The sequence below is a fragment of the Molothrus ater genome, chromosome 6 (genome assembly GCF_012460135.2).
Source record: "Molothrus ater isolate BHLD 08-10-18 breed brown headed cowbird chromosome 6, BPBGC_Mater_1.1, whole genome shotgun sequence".
Taxonomy (NCBI): Eukaryota; Metazoa; Chordata; class Aves; order Passeriformes; family Icteridae; genus Molothrus; species Molothrus ater.
Window position 1 is genome coordinate 27,201,751 of NC_050483.2, and position 27,865 is coordinate 27,229,615.

The window sequence follows — 27,865 nt, forward strand, 5'->3', positions numbered from 1 at the left end:
GGATAGGACTTAATTTGGCTCTCTTCCAGTTTCCAGGAGGCTCTTCCAGCTGTCATGACCATTTAAAGACAATCGAGAGTGGCCTTGCAATGACATCACTTATCTCCCTTAGCACTTATGGATGCAACCTGTCAGGCTTCACACCCTTAAGTACATCCAGTTTGTCTGCAAGCTCCCTAAGCTGACCTCTTCCATCAAGACCTACCTTGTTCCAGATTTTCCCTCTGGTCTCAGTAACATGGGATTCTTAAAAGCCCATCCCACCAATAAAGACTGAAGCAAAGAAGGCAACAAGTACCACAGCCTTCTCCATGTCCTTTGTCACAAGGTATCCTGCCCCACTCAGCAGGGGTGGGGGAGAGGAGCACCTTTATTTCCCAAGTCTTCCTTTTCCCATTATATAATTGTAAAAAGTCTCCCTTCTTGCCTTTTACATCTCCAGCCAGGTGCAATTCTAGAGGGGCCTATCTTAACACTATCCCTGCAAGATCAGAAAACAACTCTATGCTCTGTTTGGGTCATTTGCTCCTGCTTCCACCTCTTCTCCACTTCCTGTTTGGGCTCAGTTAGGAGCTCCCTGCTCATCCACATGGGCCTCCTACCACCTGTACTTTTCTTTCTACTTACCAGGATGGACCTCTCTTTAGGTCTTTCATGCAGAGACAAATGGTACACCCCAAAAAACCCCCAAACCATCTTCAACTCAAACAAATTTGAACTTTGCAGTGAATACTTTTCCAAAACAATGAAAAAACCCCAAAGCTCTGTTTCAATCATATTGATAATAAATCAATTTCAAAACAACAATACAAAATACACAACACTGTTCATGAAGTGTTTTCTTTCTGAACATCCTATGTATTTTTCTGGTAATCTTCATTGTACCAGCTGGTGTTTCAGTATAATCTCATTTTTCATGCCTTAATTATACCTTATGTGTGCGTTTGCAACAGGCTTTGACTGACTCTTTAAAGGAACACAAAAAGTAGCTTTTAGAAGAAAGTAATTCTACAAAAATCAGTTGAAGCTCTATTGGTAGGAAATACAGCAGCTACTTAAAACCCCTTAAGAAAGGAATCTTACTCATTAAATGCTGAATAAAAATAACTACATTGCTTATGCCTCCAAGAGCTTTAAGTGACGGCTTTAAAATAATGTAGTAAAGGCAAGATGAATCAGGATCCATGCAACTTTTATTTTAATAATTAGACAAATACAGGAAAATTTGCAATAATCTATCAAAACCGTATCTTATCAAGAACCAGAAAGATGTTTAAAAAACATTCACATTTAATTCAGGTTATGTACAAACCAGTGTCTGTAAAAAAGAAAACAGCAAATGCTTTGAGTGTAGAAGAATTCCATTCTAGTTTGTTTCAACATTTCCAATGACCAAGTTACCACTGAGCTGCAATCACAGTGCAGACATGTTCCACAGTCTATTAAACTTGTTTCAACAGCATTGTCAGAAGTAATTTTTGAAATAAAGCATTTTGATAAGTTTTGTTGAACAGTACCATCAACCCAAAACTTCCTTCTGCATATTTAATCCTTGACTGCACTAATGGCAGAAGAGTTGTCATCTACAGGTCCAGAGTCCATGAATCTGTATGTCTATAGGTACAGAAATATATGTGTATATCTGAGAAGCACCAGCCTCCCATGCCTGAAGTAGCCTGTGTCTGCTTTGTACATTGAGGAGATCAGCCATTTGTAGTGGAGCACAGCCCTTGATTTTTTTGGCTCAAAGAAGTCATCATCTACCCATCCAGAACTATTGTGAATGTGTTGCAGTATCAAATTCTTACACCTTCAGGATGCACCTTACACAGATGACACTTGAATTTGAGCGTGACCATAATAGCCATACACAGGTACAACAGCACCCTAAGCCTTTTGCTGTAAAACCAACTTCCAGGGGTCTCTTTCTGGCCCTGGATTAAATCCCCCCACAAAAGGGAAAAAAAAAATAGAGACAAATGAAGTGCCTGGAATTTAAGAAAACTATTATACCTTCTCATTTATATATTGAATTGAATCTTAGCCAAAGAAGGAGACCTGTTGATGTAAGTTGAATGAGGAGAGAAAGCTACTGTGATAGCCAGTTTCAAAGTATGAACACTGGAACAGCCACACAACAGCTACAAGTCCATCTGCCTGAGCACAGAAGGGATGAATCTACTCAGGTTACAGCATAGTTCTTTCAGAGCTATGTGCTGTCATTAACATACTAATTTAATAATAATGGAAACTCTCTAAAAAAATGCAGACTACTTATGAGAAATCTTTCGGTTACAACAATCTAACCGAGGTGAATCCTCAAATTAGATCGGTGTTTCAAGACAAAGAGAAGTGACACAACCTTCACTCATGTGTAGTAACAACCCAAATGCAAACAAAACCTATTGGCAACTGAACCGTATTTGGACCTACATTCTGAGATAATCCTTAGCTGCAAGATCTCATCTGAAACATAAGCTACCATGATTTGGCCTGAGAAGGCAAATCTAGAAAATTTCATCTGGTTTTTGAAGGTATACCTAAGACCTGGTAATAAACAATGTACTCTAACATATGGCTGCTTAGAAAAGCAATTTCCCTTCTAAACTTATTTTGAGATTCAAACACAAACTTGAACAGCTTCTGTGAATACAAATTTTATAGTCTCCACCACTGTAACTCTACACTAGCTCAGAAATTAACACTTCAGAATAACAGAAGCAGCTCTGGGACGTGGAAGACTGGCAGTCTAGTGTTGGAAGGTTCTCAGCTCCTCCTTGGGTTGCACATCTAACATCCATTCAAGTATGTGAAAAGGCTTTTGTACATTTCTACATATTCTAAAGCAACTCTTAATGGAGCTGATGCTCCCCTGGTGCATGTCAAACCCAAAAAAGAAAGAAGAGATGACTTCTGCATTTAAGTAACAACTCTTAACTGAGAGCCAGCTCAGATACACAAATGCCAGCAATACCAACTCCTAGCAAGCCTGTTCTATACAATGGAACTATAACTGGGATGCCCAATAAAACACATGAGGGATTTTATTTTTTTAGATATAATGCTCAGGAAAAGAACAAGTTACAATGGTATAAAAACAACTCAAAGTCTTGTTAAAAAACCCCCCAAACACAAAAACCAATCAAAAAATGACAACAGAAATCTCTAAACCCCTCACCAACCAACCTGTTTTAAGTCAGACTTCATTGCAAGAAAATATGGAACAGTAATTTAGACTAGGAAAACACAAACAAGTTTGACTTGAAAAGTCACTGTAAGCAATTTTGATATAGTTGGTTTATTAATGCTATCCACAATGAATCAGCACACAAATGAGATGAATGAAAGTACTTTAGACGAGACAAGACAATGTATTTTATGAAAATGTAAATGCTAACACTACAGTTAACAAGTCATACTGGAAAAGACATATATTACACCAAGGACAACCAAAGAAAGCCTTTCTTGGTTTTAAAGCAGATTTATACATCACAGTCTTTCTTTCTTTACTTGGGCAATGGTTGGTGAGCAACTCTTATGTTTCAGTCCTATGAATCTATAGGCACTGAAACAAAACCCCAGGAAAAAAAGGTAAAACAAGCTAGCGTTAGGATTTTGACAGTTGCTCCACTTGGCAAGGACTCCAGTATCAAGATGCAAGTAAAATAGAATGTCCATCTACTCCCTATGGCTCCCAAGAAAAAACATTACTTGTACACAGTAAGAATTTATGGCAAAACCAACTTCATCTCACCCATCTAATTTCCAAGCAATTATTCATACATGAGTTCTTTCAAATGAGGAGGAAGAAATCAGAGTTTAGCAGTTTTAAGGTTTGAACAGACTCTTCTTATAAGAAGTTCAAAGTCTCCTATCTTCTTTTCACTGATATTGAATTGTCTTTCATTTTGTCAATCACCAGTTCCTCACAAGAGAGGTAATTAAAGTGAAGATGGTCATGAATTTTGCTCCTTAGTGACATTAAGCAATCTCTCACCTAACTTAAGCATCCTCACCAATAAAGATACTGCACAAAAATGTCCTTGCCAGCTTGAGGTGTTAGACAGCTTAGTGACCAATATTTATATTGACCAGGTCAAAAGAACTCTAAACCATGTTTTTGATGACCAAGGATTTCAGTGATGCAATAGAAGAGCTCCTAATAGCACTTTGATCTCTAGATCTGGCAAGCTAAACTCCATCTGGGATTGCTGCAAACACCTAATTATTTCATAAGAATGTCAACAAGAAGGAACATCCATCAGTGATGCAGTCCATGCTGTTAGTGACTATTTTCAAATATGGGCCTTGAAATGGTGTTCTAGCAAAATGATTTGCAAAAGCACAAAGAGTTAAGTCCCCAAACTGCTTTTTAATGTAGTTTATTAACCTTTTAGAATGGAGGATCAAAACTGGGGCCTTATGATCCTCTACTGCCAAATAATTCAGTCCAAGTCTAAGCAGCTAAATAAACAGGAGCAGGTGTACAGAAGGTGCACTCCATGCTTGAGAATGCAAAGTATTAAAACTGAGAAGAGGCTCTAGTTCCAGTGTGGGAAAAGAAAAGAAGTTTTAGATTTACTAAACCAAATACACTCAGGCACGGAGGCTATGAAGTCATGGAGCACTCTTAGAGTGACAGTACTTTCTCCCTTTGTCAAATTGCTACAAAGTCCTTTCCTGTTGCACAGTCAGGGCTCCACTGTCAGAACATCACTGCTGAGGAAGTCCAGATTGGGCTCTCTCTCTTCAAGCAGTTACAGGGACAAGCTCCATGGGATTTGTCAGCTTCCTCTGTTAACATCAAGGAAGTCCTGAGCACCCTTAGCGCTGTGAAAACAATCAGCCTGTGGTAAGAGATCACATTGCTGGTGGAAGCATTAGCAATTTTCACACAGGTGGTCCTTACCAGAGATATGTATATCAGATGACCTCTGATATAATAGCACCTGGCTTAGACTGGCCATCAGGAAGAAGCCACTTTCACACAGGAAAAATCATATGGTGCCCAGTGCAGCAGTTGTCTCAGGAAAAAACCAAACCAAAAACCACCATCGGAGGAAGTCGTAATGATTCCACCCTGGAATACTTCAGTCTCACTTGAGAACTGAGGGGAACCATTTCTCCTCCTCCCAGATTTGCTACAAATATCCATTTCAGAATCATGTCTGCTAGATATAAAATTGATGGAATGCTAGCTGGTCCATGAACGGTTGCACCAAGTTATCTGTCGCAAAGTAAAAAACTAGCCCAAAGGTTATGGAGATTGGAAGAGCTGGTAAGGCCTTCTTAAAGATGGCAAGAAGCAGAAGTGTAAGGCACAAACCCTGAGGGGAAGAAAAAAAACAAAACACAAAAGACATAGGAAGAAATTAGGGAACTCTGACAAGCAAAAAATTATATAAAATACAAAAATGTATAAATATTAATGCTACAGGTTATGTTTTATGCCTTCCTAAATTAAAGGCTTTAGTTACGGATGTACAGCCAATGAAAATCACAGCTAAAGTCCTCACCAGTTTTCAGTCTGGCCACCCAATAAACAAGATCAAAGACAAAATGCAGCAGTTACAACTTTGTCCTTCATGAATATAAGAAACTATCCCTATTACAATTTTACATTATACTCACAATTAATATGGCTACAAAACATGCTAAAGTTGTATTCCAGTCCCCACTTGCTGTTGCAGAAGCTTTGCCAACGAGGACACTGTAGAAAATGAAGTCTCCCAAACCAAGCTTTACTCCTCCTGCAAAGTGAACAGATGGCAGGATTAAGTATCAGTCTGCTAATATTACGTGTAAGTAATTATCGAAGAATAATACATATTTACATTAACCATTAACAAGACTTGCTAAAAATAACATTTTATTTTCAGAATTAGTACCATTTCTGAATGAAGTGATAAACTCCTGTGAAACAAGATGGCTAAGAAACACTACATTACTCAATTCACCCTTTAATTAGAATTTCCCTATTCTCCTATTTTCCTATAAATGCAGTATATACAAACTCAGATATCTGTAATTTTATTTGTGGAGGGGTGTCCACTTTTGGTTGTCTTGTCATATTCAACAGAATATTAAAGAACAATTACTTTGAACTGGCTGAGGGAGGGGGAAAATTAAATCCCTTGCACAAGATATATTATTTGCCAGTTAGAAACCTATAAACTGCCAATTATTCCACTGCCTTCCCAATTTTCCTAGGGAATTCTTATGCAGGTAGTTCTTAAAAGCACTTGTGTGTAAGTACAGAGCATATCACAGAGGCAAAAACTCAAGATACTTAGTCCAAGATGTGAGATTTAGGAAAATTCATTCTCTCTTATTCTTTTATATGGTAATTACCACTTTAGCAACAACTCTGGAAGCACAATACTCAATTATTTCTGCAAGCACTGTAAGATTTCCTGAATGCCAGTTCACATTCTGAGTTTTTAGTCCAAGATGTTAATTAAGAAGGGCCAGCAGCAGGTGACCAGCTGTTTTAATTTGGCCGACTGATTACTTTCCCACCTCACTACAGTCCAGCCCAGTGCTCACTCTGGAGTTCCAAGAGGAACTAAGAACATCAAAACATGGGTGGATGTTTGATTAATTATGAAGGCGGGGGGAAAGGGGAAAGGAAAAAAGGGAGAAAATGCATTAAAAAAAAAGGTAACCCTACTCTCTTTCAACAGGCCTCCAATAAAATGCCTAGAACAGTGCATTCATTAAAAGCTCTTAAGCACTAAAACACCCTTAAACTGCTGAAACAGGCTCCAGACTTGTAGTAAACTAACGCTGGCTGACAAGTCTGACTGGATCATTACTACTCCCTGCAGGAATACAGGAAGGAGAAAATTATTAGCCTGGGCCGATGAGAGTTTTAGTTCAAAAATTAATTGAAAGAGCAGCTTGCTAGACTTTTTGCATCACAATGTTATTTTTTTAAGCTCTGGAAATGAAAAAGGATTTGCAGTATGCTGAATTTGGACTTTTTTAGTAAGTAAATTTTAAAACTGTTCTTAAAGTAGAAGTCTCTGTATTTTTAAACCGAGGAGCACCTGATCATCAGAGGAAGCAGCTGCACCTGCTAAAATATGGCAGTATCACATGACAGGCACACCCTAATTTATTTAGAGCTTTGCATATCTAATAGCAGCTTGAACTCCAAGTGGAAATCATGAGTCTGTTAAAACAGGTGCCTGAGTACTGATGTCATACACTTTCCAAAGATATTTCACCTTAGCAAGATGCTGGACAAAACTAAGCAAGCCCATTGCATTCTGCATTCATTTCAGTCTCCAATCAGGTTTTAAACATTGCTTCCTATCAAGAGGATCACAGCAGTTTAATCTTGAGGCATAAAAAACCTGTTAATGACTCCATTTGCAGGGCCTAAAATCCAAAAGAGGTGATACACAGCAGAACACTGCATGAAAAAGACAAAGGCTAATGCAACTGACCATGTAATGGTCTGAAAACAGCTTGCACAACAAAAGTTTTGAGTCTGTGTATCAAACCAAAGAGCAATTTGGTCAATATTACTCACCCCTGCAACAAAATGAAATACTATCTTAAAACAACACCATTATTCCTATGAGGCACATCAGTATTCATCAGGAGCAAGTGCATCATTTTAGCTTGCTAATAGCTCACAGAATCCTGAATGTGTGTACTCAGAATGCCTGACTGACTAGCTTCAGATTTAGTAAGCTTTTCAGACACAGTAGTCCACACTCACGTTCTTCAGGGTCTTCACTTGTTTGAGAGTTACTGGGTAGAGCCTGAACAGCAGCACGTGACTCAGGTGTTGATTCAATGGGTCCTATTCTGTTGTCCCTCTGTTGCTGCCATTCCTGACTAAAGCCACCATCATCTGCTTCAGCATCTTCATTCTGGGCCTGGCTTGCTGGAGCTCAAAGGAAGAAAGGCATTTAAGACTCCTCCAAAAATGTGCCTTCTAAAATATGAAAGTCTCTCCACATATAAGATCACAGAAGAACAAGACAGAATGAAGTATTCCACAATACTTAGCAACATCTTACACTAGCACACACAATCACAAGACTTCCTCTCTTAGTATTTTAATATTTACTTAAACATTCAGGAGTCAATATACACTCTGCAGTCACAGCACCTACATGCTGCACTCAAGTCCTAGTATTCAGGAGTACCTCCACATGAAAGTGGAAGTTCTGTAGTGACCTAACAAAGATCACAATTTAAGGAATAAACTACCATCTAATATTTAATTAGCTTCTTTACTTGACATTGGCAGCTTAATTTTCCAGTAAAACAGAAAACTTTACTGAAAGTTTCAGAAACTGCACTCTGCTTTAGTAACACATATAAATAAACAAACTCCACATTTTAAACACTATCTGCATAGCCAAAAGGGTTGGGTGTATTTCTGTCTAACACAAATATAAACGAGTTGGTACTATACTGTATCATCCCAGTTTGACAAGCAGTTGAGCTCAGTTGATGGTTTTATATTGAGTCATTTCAACACCAACATCCCAGATCCCAGAAAAATGAATGCAAGAACATTCACTGCACAATAAGTAAACAATATCTCAAGTCTTGACGGATCCATCATTCTTAATTAGGCCTCCATGCTTTCACTCTTCTACAGCACCCAGGACTCTTAAAAAACTGAAAGACAAGTATCCATAAACATTCCAAATATTCCAAAAAAGTGACAAAGGTTTGTCAAAGCAAAGCTCACCTTGTTTATCAAAAGCGGAGTTTTTGGACTTCCGTTGGGCTTCTGGATCTTCCTCAGCCATGTTCACAAGCCATATCATTGTTGCTATCAAAGAAATGCAAATCACAACAGCATAGCTAATTTTATCTTCAGATGTATGAAATTCTGAGATAGCATCAATCCATTATTTCTCATTTTTCATGTGTTTTTTCGATACAACTATCTTTTCCGACAGGCAATTTTGCTCTCATTAAAGCACAATAATATCTGGAACACAGCCAGTACCAGCAACAACATATTTACAAAAACTGGTGAATAAAATTTTATTTCTACTAGATTTTGAAAAAAAAGGCAACAGCTGTTGCCAGACAAATTACTTCTACATATAAGGCTCCCTCTGAAAATCAACAAGTTCTTTACTTTCTTTCCCTAATCAGTTCTTTTATCTGCAAGTAAAAAGGTCTCTAAACACTGTTACAGAGTTATGTCAATTCAGAGGCAGTATCTACATCAAAGTCAACTGTTCTCTGCCTTTGCCATCACAAACAATCCTCCAATCTGGAGGCAACCAAATGTTGTTAGATATAAAAGGTGTTTTTTAATTCAAGCTCTCAGTGTTAACTGCTCCTCTCACAAAACAGAGTAATAGGCAGCTATGCCACATTTTACTGATGCTGTGCAAGTGTGACAGATAAAGTGCTCCCCTTTCTCCACTGTAAGCTTGTCCCTGAAGTGGCCAGTCTGCAGCACACTTCCTGCTTCCGAATACAGGCCTGTCTTGGAGCAGGAGCAGCATAATGACTTCTGATTAGCCTCTTTCACTGTTATCCACGTCTCTACAAGCAGCAACATGGAACTTCAGAAACAATGGAATCATGCACTAATTGATACACAGGTCACAACAGCAACTTCAATTCAATAGGTTATTTTTCACAACTGCAGGGAGAAACAATTTACCAAAAAGGACAAGCCATTGAGAAAACAGTCACACAAACAAACCTCTTTCTAGTAATTTCTCACATTTCTTATACTAAGAAACAGGTTATTTAAGGACTGAAAGCTGGTAAATATTTTCTGGAAACAATTGTTCCCTTTGAACAGGCTTAATTCACAGCCTAAGGACATAGTACTTTATCCAAAACAAGGTCTGTTACCATTCTTCCTGTTTCTGTTTTGGAACAAAACATGCTGGTTTTTATCTTGAAATATTTCAGTCAGATGATGTTTCACATTTTTCAGTCAACAGTGAAATGAAAACTGAGGCCCAAGTGAACAGATCAAGAATTCAGCTGAAAAACATCTTATTAAACCCAGAAAAATGAGAAGACTGTTTCAGGTGAGTGGGTGATTGCAAGCTTAAAGAATAACAAAATGTACTTACAGGAGTAAATAAGTGCTGGAAAGAGAGTTTCATTTCTCTCTTGAGCTGTTTCAACTAACATACGAAGAGGACCTTTAGGACACAGGACAGCAATCAAATCTGAAAGGAAAAGCAAACAGATCTGACATCCCTGCAGACATAGTTATGTTTCTTTTCTATAACACTTGGAGAGACTTGAAGTAACAAAATTCACCCTCACTAAGGATTTTGAAGACAGCCATTGGCCACAATTCGGTATCCTACAGCAATGCTTTTTAATATTTTCAGTTATGCAACCTATTTTACATATTACTGTAATATACATACAAATTTTAAAACATTATATTTTATATACTATATAAATAGTATATATATATAATATACTTATATAATATAATATATAATATATATAATATATAATATAATATATATATCTATATAATATACTTAAGATATTATGCAACTGCAAATGTACCTGTGTCTATATGCTGACCTGTGAATAATTCAAGAAAGCTACTCTTCAACTACCATCTTAGAAATACCCAAGCTTGCCTTCTATGAGGAAAGATTTTTGTAATCTACGTTCAATGCTAAAAGAAATTTTAAGACAACAGGTGAAGGCTACTTCTTGTGAAACAGGCATACTGGGATAGAGAGCTAACATTGCTACTGCCTTTTGCACTTGTCCACTCACCATATGTCTCTAAATTAATTTGAAACTCAATCTGACACTGAAAGGAACAGCTGACTAGTCAGGAGCTTTGTGCTGCTCAGAGCAGGCCTTCTGCAGCTGAGCCAACTGCTCTGGCACCACTGCTGGTCCCACTCCAGTAAAGAAAAAAACCCCACTCCTGGGGTTGCAGGCTTTGAAAACTTACATCCCCTGTACTCAGAACAACCACATCATGGTCTTGGAACTCGATCTAGAGTAATTTCGTTTTGCTATCACTGAATAAAGGTTGAATGCTTGAAGCACTCACATTTGTTCCAGTTGCAGGAAGGGTGGAAATGGGGTGGGAGGATGGGAAGTTTTTCTTAATGTGCTTTGTGATCCATGAGCATACACACAAGGGACAATTTTCCTCTCCCTGAAGGAAGAGGACACTTAAGGAGTACACTGATGAATTAGAGCTAATCAAATCTTATCAACCCCTGCACTTACATCTGGACATATTCTCAGTCTTTATCATGATCAGTGACTATGAGAGCACACACTCAGCACACTTACATGCCTCCAAAAAAATTCAAATTAAGAGCACATCTTCACTTAACTGTAACGTTTTAATTATGTCTAAGTAACTGAATTTTAGTCTTGCCTGGAAATTAAATCATTATTTAGGATACAGTGATCTTTTTATCAAGTGCTCAGTGCCCCCTAAAGCTTTAAGGAAAAACTACAGCTATGTCTCTCAGCCATCATTCTGAAAAAGAGCAGTATGCAACTACAATGAATAATAATAATAAAAAAAAGCCAATGAAACAGATCTCACAACCATATCCTTCTAAATATAAAATGACTTTGAGCAATGCAAACTGCTCTTAATCCTTCCTTCCTTCTTTCTCACTATATTATCAGGTATGGATCAGGTTGTTGCTTCTATGTTCACAAATTTGAGCAATTCATAGGTTGGGCAAATCTATATTTGCACGGGACTGTACAGAAACAACAAGCTCCTAAATTCTGAATGTACAAGGGATTCCAAAGATTCTCGGGGAAAATGAGAAGCTGAAAGTTCTCCACCTTCATAAAAAAGATCAAAATGGGTCTCTCTCAACTCCTTCTCTCTTGAATTACTTCAGCTCTCCTCCCCAAAGAATCTAGAGAGTCCAGGAAACATGAAAGAAGATGGGATCATACAGTAATATAGAGCCCTCAGCTGCAGAGAACTGATCTCAGTTTAGGACCATGATCTTATTTATGAAGTCTGTAATCACCATATCTGCTACTTTGGATGATACACACACACCCACACACGCACACACACATACTTTTTTTTAAGGTCTAGTCAGATAAGTGGAAAAGTCAGGGAATAAAAGAAATTCCCACCACAGGATCTATTACTGTGCCTTGCTCCCAAACTTACCATACACTGAAATGACAGCCAGGATAAGCCACGCAGTCCATTCAGGAAGGTACTTAATGAACACCAAGGCCATGAGAGCACTGATCATAATGAGATACGCCTGCTGGAGCCGAAGAGGACCCTTCCAATGGATACAAATCATTCCCACAACACCAAAGTTCCAGATCATGAGTGCCACTGTAATGTAGTCCATGGCAACATTATATGTCTTAAAAACCTCTCTAAAAAAAGAGAAAATAATATAGATGGCATTTGCTTGAAACAATGGAAACAAATTACAGATGCAAACTTCAGAATACCTTTTAAAAATTTTTCATATTCAATATAGTGGCATAAATGTAAAATTCTTTCTCCAATTAATACTTAACTATTCTTCACAATAGGATACATTTTGCCAGTATTTGCTTCACACCAACTCTTTTGCTTTTTTGAAAAATTTTGTTAAGGTTCTATTTTCTTCTCAATCAAAGCAGAAGCTGACAGGAAAGGACATTACTGCAAAATCAGTCATTTTGATTATGCTCATAACTTTTAAAAATCAGAATAATCAGAACTTGTGAGGTTATAATGGATCTTTAAAGGCAGGCAAAGATCTCTCTCTACTAATAGGCTGCCTGTAGAATGCTTTGATAACTTTAAAGATATATGTTTATTCTATTATTCCCCATAAACACTGAAGTAAAAAGCTTTGTTTTTGGATGAACCATGTCCCTGTCACACCAAATACTATAAACTAATTAGGAACCTCAATAAGTAAAACCAAAACAGACAATGCCATCACCAAGTGACAGGTGATTTCTGCTGACTCAGGGAAGAAATGGCTGTGAAGGCTTTTTGCAGAATCTGCTGTTACCAACTCATCAAGCCACTAAGATCCCTATAATTTGCATAATACTTTCCTCCAGCAAACTTGCTGTCTGCAGCTGTCAGCTGACCTTTGAGATGTACAGGGTTAACAGGATGTCCCTTACTGTCATCATGCAGAATTGGTCTACACAATTGGTCCCTCACTCTCTGAACCTCTGAGAAAAGGGAGCCAGCACTGCTGTAAGGCAGCAGGGGCAGATGAAGGAACTGCCTTGCATTTCAAAAGCCGTTGTTAGGGTTAGAGAAACTACTGACCACAAAAGGCATCACAGATCACTTTTAGCAAAAATCAGTGACTGAAGGGAAGACCACATTCTCCTTCCAGAGACCAAATTAAATAGGCTTCTTCAAAGAGAAGCGTTTGTCATCAAGTGGCATAAAAATATATAGAGTATAATAATTTCATTACATTCTTTTCAGATGACTCCACCACTTCCATGCAAACAGCCTTTGGATATACAGCTAACTAAGCCATGATGTAAACAACTGCCCTTGAGTCACATGTCAATGAAAAATTAGGTTATCAGAAGACATGTCAGCAGAACAAGCTCCTCCCAAGATATGCTTATTCTGATAAGCAAGATGTGCTTATTCTGGTGATGCATGCTAAGGACACACACACCATCTGTACCTAATCAGATGCATTATAAACCTATGAATCACTCTTTCTTCTATGTGTACTCTATCAGACTATACAAAACTAAAAATTTTATTGCAATAGCTTACTCACTATCATTCCTCTTAAGATTCAAGGCCTAGTTGTAAAATAAATACATACATAAAGTGATACATGAAAAATAGCATATTAATGGTTTAGTTCACTTACCCCAGGTAGATGAATGAGAAAAAGAAAAGCAGCAAAAGAGAAGAAATGATAAGCCAACCATGGATCACCTGGAGAAGAAGACATCAATACAGATGTTTTTAGACTTGTTATTTTAAATTTAGCATATACTAAAAGACTTCTAAGGTTATTTTTCCTTTTGTTTAAAGCAAGAAAATGATTTAAGATATCTCCCTCTTTGGTTCATGTTTATTATTTAAAGCAAGAAAATTATTTAAGGTATCTCCCTCTTTGGTTGGTGCTACATTCATGTTTAGTCTATGCACATTGGTGTATTTCACTTCACACTTACAAATTTTAAGTGCTTTGTGAACTTTCAGTAGATGCTCTTCAGCTCTATTGAAAACTACTGTTTGTGTATTTTTAGACCATTTTGATACCCGTGGCATTATAACATAGCAGAATCATCCAGCATGAACACAGATGGAAAACATGATTCACTTTTGTGTTGCTCTGATTTCAAATCATTTTCAGAATGCAGTTATAGAATTAAATGGTGGAACCCAGAAAAACCTTCAGTACTTATCTGCTGAAATGTCACTGATGAATGACTATATAAGAATTTTGATATTCTCTATCAGTCATCTACAGACACAATCCCTAATTTTGATGAGCGCAAACTTACATGCCCAACAATTCAATAAAGAACAGTTCAGTGATGTACTCAGCAAGGCGACTCAAAGATTTAAACCTGGAAATGACAGGCACTTAAACTTTGCACTAACAGCAGTGAATTCTTCTGGTATTTATTGTGCAAAGTGAAAAAAACACGACTGAAGACCCCTTTAACTCCAGTAATGTCTTAATATCTCTTAACTGAGAATGAAGAAATATTTGTCAAAGTCCCAGCACAGAATCTCTTTTATAAAACCTGACCCAGTATTACAAGTAGACAACCCATCAGAAGCAATAATCTAGAAATCAAAGCTACATAAGGAATCCTGCTTACAACAGACACAATCAGTGGAAAATTACCTGGCTAAATTTGCTATATATGTACACCAGATTAAAGTATTCAGAAGCTGTTAAAAAAAATGTGTTATCTCTTTGTCCTCTTCTTAAAGATGTGTAGTAGAATGCATCTGATGTTCTTAAAATATTTAGCAAAAATTACCTTAAAAGTGAAGTGCATACTCACAAAAACTAAAGGAATCACACTTACGTGTTGCAACCAGGACTTTCTGACAAATCAAGAATCCAGCCCTTACAGCTAGAAATTTAGTACATTGAGTCTAATGATACATTTTTCATATGCATTTTTAAAATTTTTGGCCATTTTTGAAACATTCACTTTCCTCCTTTACACTGCTTCTCAAAAGAGGCTCAGATTTAACTTTCAACCTAACAAAACCTGTCATTTAACTTCCTAATCTAACAGACTGGCTTTTGTTAGTATGTTCTCAAAAAGACTTATGAAATTCCCACATGCAATAAGCACAGTGCCTGTAAAGATGCTGCAGGAAAACTGCCAAAGTATCTGTCTCAGTATTTCAAACTCTCACCACTCACAGCGAGTGCGAGAAAGAACCTTTCAAAGGCGAGTATCAGTATATATTGATTCAAGCAGAACCAAGTTTTTCCACAACTTGTAAAGCTACTAAGCAAGGACCTAACAAGAGTAATTTTATTTGTCCGTAAAATTAGTTGAAACTACTTTAAGAAAACAGCAAAGAAACCTCTCTCATGACCTCTCCCTGAAGTTTTTGTATTTGTAATATAAGCTCTTAAACTTCTATCATGTGAGAAAATAAAGTGAACAGTAGTGTTTCATCTATAAAAAAATAAAATTTCATCTTTATAAAAAAATAGTGAATGCTGACAGTGTCACACACCAAGGCCATAGTCCAGCAAACTTCTACACACACCTTGCATGACTACTGTCAACAGAACTAGAGGAGGTAGATTCAAGAGCTGATCTAAGTTGGCATTTTACACACAGATGTTTGCTTTATTCTCACTATGTATCTCATTTACTACAGCATTTTCCAAATCACGGGTCTCTTTTTTTACAAGTGACTTTTCCAGAGTACTTCTTGTAAGTTTTGCTTGCTGTTTTCCTAGCAGGGTACCACAACAGGTTTTTTGCCTTCTCATTTAAGAATTTTCATTCTTTATTTAACAACAACTTTGATGCTAATTGATTGCTGGTATAAATTTGGCTTTACCTGCTCAAACTTGAATAAAAATTAAGGATGAGCTGCAGGATGCAGAGAATTAAAATGAGCTACAGCAGTCAGACTTTGGTTAGGCAGAGTGAAACAATGAAGAAAGCAGAAAATAAATTAAAAAGAAAAGGCTAATCAAATACAATCCTCTTCAAAGATGTGGCTTCCAGTTAGATTGAGGAGCTAGAATCAGGATCATGCTTAACATATCATGTACAAGACAACCACAGTAAACTAACAACAGTGAAGCTGAAGAAGTATTTCCTTTCTTCAAAAGAGTTTTCAGAAAAAATCTTGTGAGGATAAGCAAATTATCACTACCAGACGAAGACCTAAGGTTCTTTCATTATAAATTCCATTCCTCATAATATGGACTACAATCCACATATAGAACTGCATGTTAAAATAGAACTTTATTGCAGGTAATTACATTTCACAGCATTCTGATATAGCAGCATAGAAATACTCTGACAGGAAATTTAAAAATAAGTTAATTATTTAGTGTAATTAGCATAAAATATAACCACAGGAAATTTATGGTATGTAATAATTCTAATTTTTAGTAGAACAATTATTTTTGTAAGGAAAATGTGCTGTGCTTTAAAAGGTTAAGAAGGAAACCAGAAATGTGAAAAGCTTAGTAAAAACTAGTTGTTGCCTTCAGCACCTGAGGAGAACCAAGTGGCTACTAAGGAACCTAGGTAAAGCACAGTAGTTGACTTCATTAGAATGAGAAGAATTGCCAGTTTAACAAGAACACTTGGTCAGTTCAGATGTAACACCACACTATGATAAAAGTGAAGGTCCACATGTCAAAAAACAGTATTCCACAATGTATACAGAATCAGGCAAAAATAATTTCCCCTGCCACTCCACAGATAATTTGTAAAGGAGTTTCACTCACAGACATGAAGACCAAAACCACTGTTTCCTCTTGAAAACAAAATGAAATGAAGCAAACCTTTGAATCCCACTATGTGTTTTACAACTGATTCAAGATCCTGGCTGCATACTGAGAAGCTTTATTAGGCTAAGCCTTGTCAAATGAATCATTAAGACCAAAACAAACCAGGAATTTTCATGGACAACTCCTCCCATGCAGGTGGCACTGCAATTAATTATGCTAAGCCTGGGCTTGCCTAGATGATGTCATTACAAGATTGAAGCATTTCACAAAGAGCCTTAGAGTCTCTGTGTTTGCCGCACAAATACTGCTTGGTGTGTGCAGCCACACACACTAATGGGACATGTCTGTATTGGGGACGTGGAGGGAGAGGGGGCCCACAAAATAGGGCCAACTCTGTCCTTTGTATTTCTTGGCCACAGCAAGATTTCAGTGCATGAAAATTTCAAAAGAATAGAAGCAATGCATTTCTAACTGACAGAACAGATGGCAGTGATAGCACTGGGCCTTTGCCCTGCTTTGTGCCAAATGAACAGAAGCCACAAAATTGAAATGGTGAATTAAATCACCAGTTCTGCTACTTTCACTCATTCATCCTTCATAAGCCTTCATTTTGTTCCATTCTCTAAATAATCTGTACTAATAAATAAAACTAGCACAACTACTTACCTTGTAGCACCTGTATTTGTAAAGCACAACCAGGAGGATGGTCATGACAATGATAACGCTGATCATGATGGCTGCGTTAAGAATAGAATTCAGGGCTCTCTGTCCTACTGTCTCTGTCTCTTCTGTGAAAGGAGTGTAGATGCTACAGAAACAAAAAGTCAACTGAAATGACACTGAATGCACCAATGTTTTGGGTATGTGAGGCCAACATCAAACAAAACTGCAGTAATCTTTCAATTCAGAGATGTTAAAGCACGTCTATTTTCTACTAAGGCAAAACTTGAAAGGTGGCATAGTATCATATTAGGCAAACTTGAATTCCTTAGAAGACCTGCCTCTCCTACATTCTTAGATTACTACTGCTTTCTGCTTTGTAAAGTGGATAAAGCCCACAGCAGCCCACAGTTTAATATGGCTACTCCCATGCTGTGTGTTTCTTGCCACTCTCCCATGATACCACTCGTGTGCTGACCAGTGCAGTTGGAATTTCACCTATGGATTCACCATGAAAGGCTCCCCCTGTGATTTCAACAACACAATGTATGGGCTCAACTCACTCTTTCGTAAAGAAATACAATCTCCTGTAAAGAAATACAATCTACTTCATTGTGGGGTGGGAAGGAGAGACAGAGGGAAAACAATTTTTTTTTAAATCATAAAAAAATTATGACATGCTTATATTATACAAACATTTCAAAGCCAAACACACTCTGAATCATTTTGTCTAAATGTTTTCACAGTGGAACTGATCTTTTAGGTCTATCCTAATTCTTTAACACTCTGTGATTCTATGACTTGCTGCAGTTTCTGACAGGCTCAGTAGTCTTCCTTTGTCCCCTTTCTCTCAAATTAGCTTTCACTGGAATTGGTTTTTTTTTTTTGCCAACATTAATACTTTACCAAAATCCCAAAAACTTCTACAGAAACATGTGCCAGGAAAGTTTCTGTAACTTCACCAGAAGTGAACCTCCTGAAGTTATACTCCCCTTGCATTTGAATTTCTTTATCAAACACCATGGGCGAACCAGAACATGGCATGTAGGCTACTTCATTTACAATACTAGTTTTGTTCTTTTTCCAAAACTCTTGTATTCTAGCATAGTACAAGGGAAATGGCTTTGGCTCAAGATGGTGTTTATTTTACAAATACCACACAGCATGATAAAGTATTAAAATGAGGACAAGGATTTGAATCAAGCAGTAACAACCAAGATATTATCCCCACTGGTCACCAGACAAATAACAAGTGTCAACAGTACCACAAAGAGAAGAGTCTGGTTCCTGGAAAGAATAAAACAAAACTATCTTTGGAGAAGGGAAAATGGTGGCAAGAGGAAGTTCACTGCTTGAATCAGACCCCAAAAGAAATGGAAGTTTGAAGAAAATTATCTAAGTGCACTAAAAAGATAAGGGAAAATACTGATACATACAGCTGTCCATCCTTGCGTGTATAAAAGCTGACAGACTTGATAGTTGCAACAACAACCACCATGCAAAGCGTGACAGGCACAAACAGCATAATCACGTGTTTTGCCCCATATTTCAGTGTTAGCTCTTCATCTTCTTCTTCATCTTGCTCCACCACCCGCTGAATGTTGTTTTGTGGTTGCCCATTGGTCTCAGACTCGGCATTGTCATTTCTTCTGCGCTCACTATTATCATGGCGACGTCTTTCACTGTTGTCATTCTGCAACACAAAAACCACTGTCCTCAGCAACTCTCTACTATCATGAGCTTGTACGTTAAGCTAAAGATGACCTTGAGGAGGAAACATGTAAGATAATATTTACTGCCAAGAACACTTGCTACAGCAGGGATTTAAACAGTAGTAATTAACTGCATTAGAGTTATTAAAAGAATGGGAGCACAGGGTCATGTAGAAACATTTATATTAAAAACAACAACAGTCAAAAGTAGGCGGGTGGCATCTAAGGGACTTTCCTTTAAATAGAATTTCAAAAGATTAATAAAGGAATCTCTTTCCCTCGATTCAAACTACAGTTGGTAAAAGGATGCATGACAGTAGAATGCCTGTAACTTGACAAGAATAAGCTGTATTGACCCTTAAAAATAATGCCAAACATTTAGGATTCCCTCTCCATGAAAATCCCAAGAAAATGCCTCCTTCCTTTACTGTGTTACTTCCACTAGAGTATACTCAAGTAAAATATATATTAAAATGGATTTTCATGAGGTATGATGTTCTCATGTTTTTAGTAAAAATAACACAGAAATTATGATCAAACTAAGGTTATTCTCAGTCTTTAGACTGCTATTTGATCCCAAAGTTTCAGCATGGAAAGTTAAGCATGCAGATTTTCTTCTTTCCCAAGGAAACTACTGCCACATCCTTTCACTGATATTGAAGAAATTCCATCACTCTTATCACAAGTATGAAAGAGCTTCCTGTCCTTCCTACTACTGAAACATGAAGAGTGTAACACATGAAACATCAAGCATATAATTCAAACACCAAGACAGTGGTGAACTTCCAAAGGAAGCAAAAGCACAAACTGGGAACACCACCTATTAGCAAGTGATCAGGCCTGCACTCCAAGCTCCTGGTATCACAAATCTTTTGCACCCTCTTCAAGAAGCACCATGAGCAGGGGGCAGTCACCTTTTATATGTTGTATGCACATACAGAGAGCACAACAGGAGAGTGATCTATGCTTTACATTTTCTGGACTACAAAGAAATAAAATCATTACCAGACACTCTAAACAAGCACTAAAATATGACAGTTGATATAGACCACTCATTTTTTTAGTGCATTACCATGTCCAAAATCAGTGCTGTACTGTTCACATTCAAGAGGTTTAATATAGGAGATAAAAATATTTTTGATTCCTTACAAAATTAATCTCATTGCTTTTAAATTACTTCCTGCAGAACAGTTCTGTTTGACTAAGTGCACTAAAACAGCATTAGATTAAAATGTACAATAAACTGAAGGATGATACTTTTTGCAATACCTTTAAAGTATCATTCAGTTTTCTTAAAATTGATCTGGACATAAGACAGGACACTGAAAATAACCTAATGATTTTTTCCTTAAGTATTCCTACTCAGATAGTTTTTTCCTTAAATGTGCAATGTTGAAGTCTAATTACCTGACCTCAGTAGCATTTCCAAACATAACTACTGACTTGTATCTCATTAATTCACTGCAGTTTTTTGATAAATCAATAATAATTTTAGAGATTCTCTCTACAGAACTTTCCCAGCCCCACCCTCAGAAAAGAGAAGACGGTAAGTACACACTCAGAAACTCCTAGTGGGGTTTTTAAAAGCACTTAAGTGATTAAGGAGCACAAGTCCCTGGACTTCGAACTGTAAATACTGACACTGCTAAAACCCTGGTTGAAGCTTTACAACTTGCCCAACTCATGAAAAATTTGCTTTTACAAAGCAGTACAAAGTAATAATATGCACCAAATGCTCTGCCTATTCCTTCCTTTTTTTTGTGGTATCCTCAGGATCAAGCTCAGCAGGGTTTCAAGATCTGTCATCTAAGAAACTCTGTTTCACTTTTCAATACAGAAATGGAATGTAAGAGGAGAAAAAAACCCGAACTAAAATTGTTTGAATTAAACAATTAAAACTAGGGCACAACCAGGTTTTTAGAGTCACAGTTTTAACCTTAGTTTGAATTTAGTATCAAATTTAGTAAATTTGAATTAATTTGAAATATGCACTGAAAAAGATGCTGGGATCAAAATTATTTCTTACTAAATGAAAAATTTATTATAAATCACTTGGCATTTTGCATAAAGTCCTCACATACAATTATTGAAAATCAGATAGAAATGGGAATAAGGGAGAATGCAAATAAAGAGGTCATGCTTAATTAATCTGAAATGCTGGCTACAACTAAACCTATTTCTGTACAGATTATAGCAGAAATGTAACATTTTTCACTTTGATAGTAAAATACTCCATTTCTCTCTGTTTACAGCAAGACAACAATAAATGTAACCATCTAAATTGCCTAAGATGATCATAAGTAACAATACACTGGAGATGAACAGAGCCTTGGAACTCTGCACAAGCAGAGCAGACCGAGTTCTTAGGTTTCTGCACACTTGCCGAATGTGTAGCTTTTTCTCTGCTGTAATAACAGTCTTGCATGAGGGAGCACTTACCCCATCTCTGGAACAGAAATATATTGAAATAAGTTAAAAATCTACAGCTTCACAGAGTAAACACAAAAACACCCAAAGGAAAAGCCTGATCAACTAAGCACACCACTACAAAAACCTATTCTATCAAACAAATAGAAAAATGGAAGAAATTAGACCAATATGTATCATTTTACTCCCTTCACTAGTTAGGAACAAAGATGCAATCAAAAAAGGCCTTTACATACTAAAACACAGTGCATGAAAACCAGATCAGCATCAAGAGTTACACAAGGTATTCTCTCATTTGCACTTAAAGCTAGAAAATAAGCTGTCCTTTCAGGCTACTAAAGTGTAGCTAAATGTGACATGCGTGTGCCCCACTGCTTAAAAGAACAAAGTGCACTTATATCCTACCTGATCAGTATTAAACAGAGCAGAGGCCATGGACTCTTGCTGAAGTGGAAGCAAAGGAACAGACTCTTCACTTTCCTCAGACATAGTTAAAAGTGAAAACTCTGAAGCTAAAAAGTCAGTAACACCTGTTGTAACACCGTAAGCAAATGTAAGTTATGAACTACGCTTTCAGGCGAATAAACAATATTAAAATCAAATGATAGTGGTTTCTTTCCCTATCAGGAAAATAGTTAATAGCAAACCCAGACCAATGCCCCTGAACCAAGAGATAAAAACACAGCATATTTGATAAGAAGTTTTTAGCTATTAAATCCAGATTTATCCATCAGGAGCGGACCACCATGCCTGACAGTGGGCATGGACTTCATCAGTTCTCACATACACCACTGATGTTAAAAGGTCCTTATGCAGTGGCAGATATTGAACACTGGGTTGAACTCTTAGTGTGTGACTAGAAGAAGAGATGGCAAATTATAGCACTTAGGGATTTCACACGCTGACTTGTTAGCCACAGAAGCTAGTATACTTAAGCAGGAAAGGACTTCTATAGGTGTGTACAAAAACAAAGTAGATGTGTAAAGGGGAGAAACATCATTATAACTTAGTATCAAAACTACAGTTACTTAAACATGGAAAGGAAAGGCACAAGTAGCAGTTATTCATCAGTACAGTCAGTGAGAAGAACATAGAACCCTTTGCTGGTAAGGAGCACCACCAAGTTATCTGTAAGGATGGTGAGCCCACAGCTTACTACTGAGCTCTGCCTTTTTAATCTGGCAGAAGTTTTCAATAACAATTAATCTTTCACCTGTCCAAGAGGAAAAGAAACCTTTTTCATTTCCTCTGAAGTAAAAGGAGAAGGAATGCAGTAGGAAAGCTCCCACTTTTCTAATTTTTCAAATGTTTTATATTTTTATTATAAGCATGTTGCTTATCTGAGGATTTTTCAAAATTCTATTTAAACTGCTGATTGTACAGAAGACTGGAAGCAGGAATCAGAACATTCTCTTGAATTATTGCTATAGACACAATTACAAGTGGCCCAGCTTCACAAAAGCATTTCTGTGCCACAAGGAAACCTGATATTCAAGAACTATAGCAGGAACAAAGAACAGTGTGACAAGTCTAAGAGCCTGAGCACCACACCCAAGTAGATTATCTAAACCTGATTGTTCCAAAATACATACGGTACAATGGTATAGTTTTAGCAACAAGTATGAGCTTAGGTCTTTCAAAGCAATCATATAAAACTTCGGGTTTTGAGTTCCTCCTCTCCCAAAACCTCAAGAACCAGGAGAGCAGCTTCAAAATTATTCACAAGTAAGACAAGACAGAGCTGTTCTTCCTGCATAGGAACAGTCCTCCAGCAATAGTAGTAACAAAACCCAGGCTTCAAGCTCTACCTAGACTAAAATTAACTCTGTGACTGAGAAACCTGTGAAGCAAGCAGACCACAGCCAGGCAGATCATGAGAGCTCACTAAATACTGTAAATGTCAATGTTTGATACCAGAGTGTCTGACCCTTTTTTTTTTTTTTCCCTCGATGGCTTGGTCACTCCAACACCACTTTAAACTGGGGAAGGTCTTATTTGTACATAAAAATGAGTTTAGAACATCAGATATTTTGCAGCATATTTCTTTTGGCACTGCTGATCACCACAACAGTTCAGAAAGATAAAATGTACCCCGACAAACTATTTATTCATCCCCATTTAACTGCTAGCAGGTACTAAAATTGTTTGTTACATACGGTGTTGCTGAGGTGGGTATCAGGGAAGTTTTCTGTCAGCTGCCCATGTTGAAACTGGGGTAAATGTGCAGACAGCTCTGTCATTGGGACAGTCCTCTGGGAATTGCTTACTTCCACACAAAATGAACCTTGCTTCTTGAGATGCTGAAAGGAAAGAGATGTGTAAAAAATCTTTGTTCTTAACATGAACAGGTTTTCCCTCCCCTTCCTAGTCCAGTTTCTGGAGTTCACATATTACAAAGACAACCATTCTGTATTTAACCATGATACCGAACTATCACATCTACTAAGGTCATAATAGGGATTTTCCAGCACAAAAATAAAGGCCTCTAAGTGTTATCAAATTAGTTCATCAGCTACAGAAATCTGTCAGCAACAAACTAATAATTTAAACAGTTCTTCATTCCTTCTTGTGCAATAAATGAGAAGCATTGCATACTTGCTCAGGGCACAACTTCCATGTTTTATCTCAGCAGAGCACAATTGCTCCAAGTTCTGTTTTGGATTGCTGATAAATTTAACAGTAATTTTCAAGAATGACTGAGTTACACTTGACTATCTAAAATCCAGACATATCCTTAACACTGTGATGCTACAAAAGTCACCTGGTGCTACACAAGACAGTATTTCACCTGAGCCTCAAGAACTAACATGCATTCAGTTCCCTTTATGTACCAGCTACATCTACATGCCACATGTATGTTACAGCTTTATATGTTCTTCCTTGAGAAATTCAGATGAGAAAATTGTCCTATGTGAACTATATGTTCCATAACAAAAGAGGCTACAGCAATATAGGGGAAAGAGGAAGTTTTACTAACCTAAATAAATTTCAGGAAAAAGCCCAATGATTTTAAGAGAAAATGAGCTGGCCTAGATAAATCACAGGCTTGGTCACATAAAAAATAAATAATGAATACATCTCAAGGGTGGAGTGCCAGTCCATCCCAAGTGGCTCCTCCCTTGTGTGAATTCCAGCACTCACCAGAACTCTTTACAGTAATTTTATTCACTAAAATGGAAGAAAACAAATCCAGGAAAAGAAAACAAGAATATTTTTCTGCTGCTTTAGTATAATCAGCTAATGTATTGAGAGATCTTGAAAAATTCTTACAACAGAGGACATCACAAAGGAGAGCCTCTCACTTTTGGCAGCAGCAAGACACAAGTGCTGCAAGACAGCATCGTACTTAAAGAGAGAGCTAAGCCTATTTTCATAAACAGAACAGAAGCTGTTTCTCTATTTACAAATAAATATATACCTAACAAGACCAGGGCACAGTGCTTACTAACTTTGGCAGCTAACTTAGTGAAGAGCCAATAGGAAGCCACACCAATTTAACAAGTCTGCTGGGAGCATGCAAACTGTTGGGAAAAAGAAATTAAATGTAGTATTCACTAGAATAGCTCCCTTCCACGTTTGCCATTAAAAATAGGGCACATCTAATTTATAATGTAACTTAAATGTAAGATCAGATGAAAATAAGTATTAATTACACCGCTCCTATTTTTAAAATTTAATTCTTTGGTTGGGCTACAGAATAAAAACAATGTTTTAAGGCTGCTACTGGTAGTATTTCTCAGTGACAGGGCAACCACAATGGAAAAAATTGAAAATTTTCAACCAGATGTGGACTATCAGAATGAGATTTTTCACACAGCAGCATGTTAAAATTCTAATTAAATTACTGGAGAGAAAACCAAAATGAAACACCAACCACAAAATCCTGCTTATAGACTAGTAAAGAAAGCCAGTACAAATCCACCAAACAAAAAACCCTCAGCTACTGATAAGCTGAGAGAATCAGAAGACAGGGAGGAGTAACTGATGGAAGAGTTGCACCTAAGTTTGAATGACAGACCTCAAAACTGATGGTTTGTTAAAACAGTTTGCTTTGAAAATGGATTCAGGACATCTTCCCAACCAACTTTATTTTATATTCCTAAAGAAATGAAATCTTTATTTGAAACGTAACTATGAATGAATGAAATTTATAAATTAACTGTGTATATACAGACACAAACTAAAACTTTGCTTGTTTTACTTGAAAAGGGACTCACCAAGACATTTTTTTTTCCTAATGAAGCTGTTAATGTTAAAATAGCCTGTCTAAAAAAGTTGTTCCTTGCTTCCTTTGGCTTTCCTAGGTCAGAACAACAGGAGTTACAACTGTCGCTGTCATGCGCTTACATTTAGCCTAATAAACAGAGTAAGCTGCTCGCAGAAGAGAAAGCAAAGCAAGTATCGATCAGACAAACGAGGCGCGGTTAACCCGTACTTTCCCCTTCAAGTGAGCAAGAAGCAGGTGCCACCGCTCTGGGGCACCCCCCCACCCCCGTCCTCAGCCCTGCCTCGGGCCGGAGCAGCCCCGCCGTAGCCGAGGCACAGCGGTCCCAGCCCCGGGGAGGCCTCCGCCGCGCTGAGGGTGCGGGTCAGGCCCCGGCCCGACCCCGCTCGGTGTCAGCAGCGGCCCAGGCCCGGCGCTCTGGGCAGTAGGAGAGCGCTAGGGACCCTCCCCGCCCCGTGGGCGTGTGGCGCAGGGCTCGCCCAAACACCGGGCCCGGCCCGTCCCCGGTGGCGCAGCGCGCCCGGCCCCCCAGCACCGCCCGGCCCGCCGAGCACCGCGCCCTCGCCCGCCCCGCGGGGGCTGCGCCGGCCCCCGCCGACAGACGGACCTGCACGGCAGCCCTGCCCCGCGCTCCGCCACCGGCTCCTCGCCGCCCGCAGCCCGGCCCGCTCGCTTCCGGTCCGCGCCCCGCCCTGCCGCCACCTCACTTCCGACGGGCGCTGAGGAGCCGCCCCGGCCAGGGCCCCCGCCGCACCGGCTCCGGCCGCGCCGCTCTCCGGCCGCAGCGCGCCCCCGCCGCAGCGGCCCCGGCAAGCCCGGCGCGCAGGGCGCAACGGGCAGCGCCTGGGAAAGAACACGCTGAGTGAGAGCTTTCCGTCAGCAAGGGCCGGGAACCAAGACAGCCGGGTGGGAACTGAGGAAAGGCAGCGACTGGGAGAGGCTGGCTGTACAGCAGAGTGAACACTCGCTGACTCCAGCCGCGAGGAATCGTGCCAAGGAAATGCAGCTTGACCTTTTTAACCTGCTACCAGATAAAGAGTGGTTTTATGAGAAAATACACTGCTAGGCTCTTTTGAATACAAGTCATACCTATGCCAGTAACCCTGTTTTAAAATGGTCTCACAAAAAAGGCATTAAGTAAGTAACTTAACGGGACATTTATATTTCAAAATAAGAACAGTATTAAAAGTCAATGTGGTATTTTTTCAAGAAGCCTCCAAGTTCACCTATGACTGGTTAGTCGAAAAAACAAAAAAGTCAATTCTATATTTGAAACTCACCTTGCTATCGATATTTGAAGTATCATCCACAATGCCTTTTCAAGTGCATATCAATTGGGTTAGTAACATATAGCAAATGCTATGATACATAGAACCACTCAATATAAAAAATGTAAAATGTGAGGGGCCATACAATTCTGCATGTTTAAAACAATGTTGTATTTCAGTATTTGACTACACTACAGGAAAATCTATGCTAAAATTAAGTGGGACAGAACTATTGCACCTAAAAGTTTTGATGTAAGTATTGGAACGCAAACTGACTTGCAATAGCTCACAGAAATATGAAATGCATTTAGAAGAAGCCATTTTTAGACTGAAAGTGATGTCTAACCATAAATAAAACTACTCGTAATTTAAAAAGGTGAAACAGCCAAACAAAAAACTCAACCAACCATACATGGGCATACAGCTCTACCAAACTATTTTCTATTATTAGTATCAGTTTGATCTACAATAAAATGTCTATTAAACAATACCTTATACTGCTCACACTGCATGACTGTGTACTAATTTTTAATTCTGTACTCAACGTTCCTACACCAGATAATGTACAGAATATGAAAAAGCATGACTCAATTGTAATATAGAACCCAACAGCTTGCAGGTTTCAGCATATCCACTTTCCAAAATACTACT

The 27,865-nt window shown here is 38.2% G+C and overlaps 1 protein-coding gene across 5 annotated transcripts; it reads right to left on the minus strand.

The window, feature by feature from the left end:
- Positions 1-1,175: 1,175 nt before the first annotated feature.
- Positions 1,176-26,632, minus strand: PSEN1 (presenilin 1). Of its 5 annotated transcripts, XM_036383921.2 has the most exons (12): positions 26,554-26,632; positions 23,878-24,021; positions 22,127-22,165; positions 19,019-19,275; positions 17,589-17,730; positions 13,833-13,900; positions 12,140-12,360; positions 10,077-10,175; positions 8,717-8,800; positions 7,730-7,903; positions 5,632-5,750; positions 1,176-5,327 (listed from the first exon to the last, which is right to left on the minus strand). In XM_036383921.2, exons 2-12 carry the CDS (start codon positions 23,959-23,961, stop codon positions 5,172-5,174), a joined length of 1,443 nt encoding a protein of 480 aa, XP_036239814.1. In that variant the 5' UTR covers positions 23,962-24,021; positions 26,554-26,632; the 3' UTR covers positions 1,176-5,171. The 5 variants fall into 5 exon arrangements, with proteins under 5 accessions (XP_036239814.1, XP_036239811.1, XP_036239812.1 ...); XM_036383918.2 differs by lacking the exon at positions 22,127-22,165; XM_036383919.2 differs by lacking the exons at positions 22,127-22,165; positions 26,554-26,632 and adding an exon at positions 25,939-25,957.
- Positions 26,633-27,865: the final 1,233 nt, after the last annotated feature.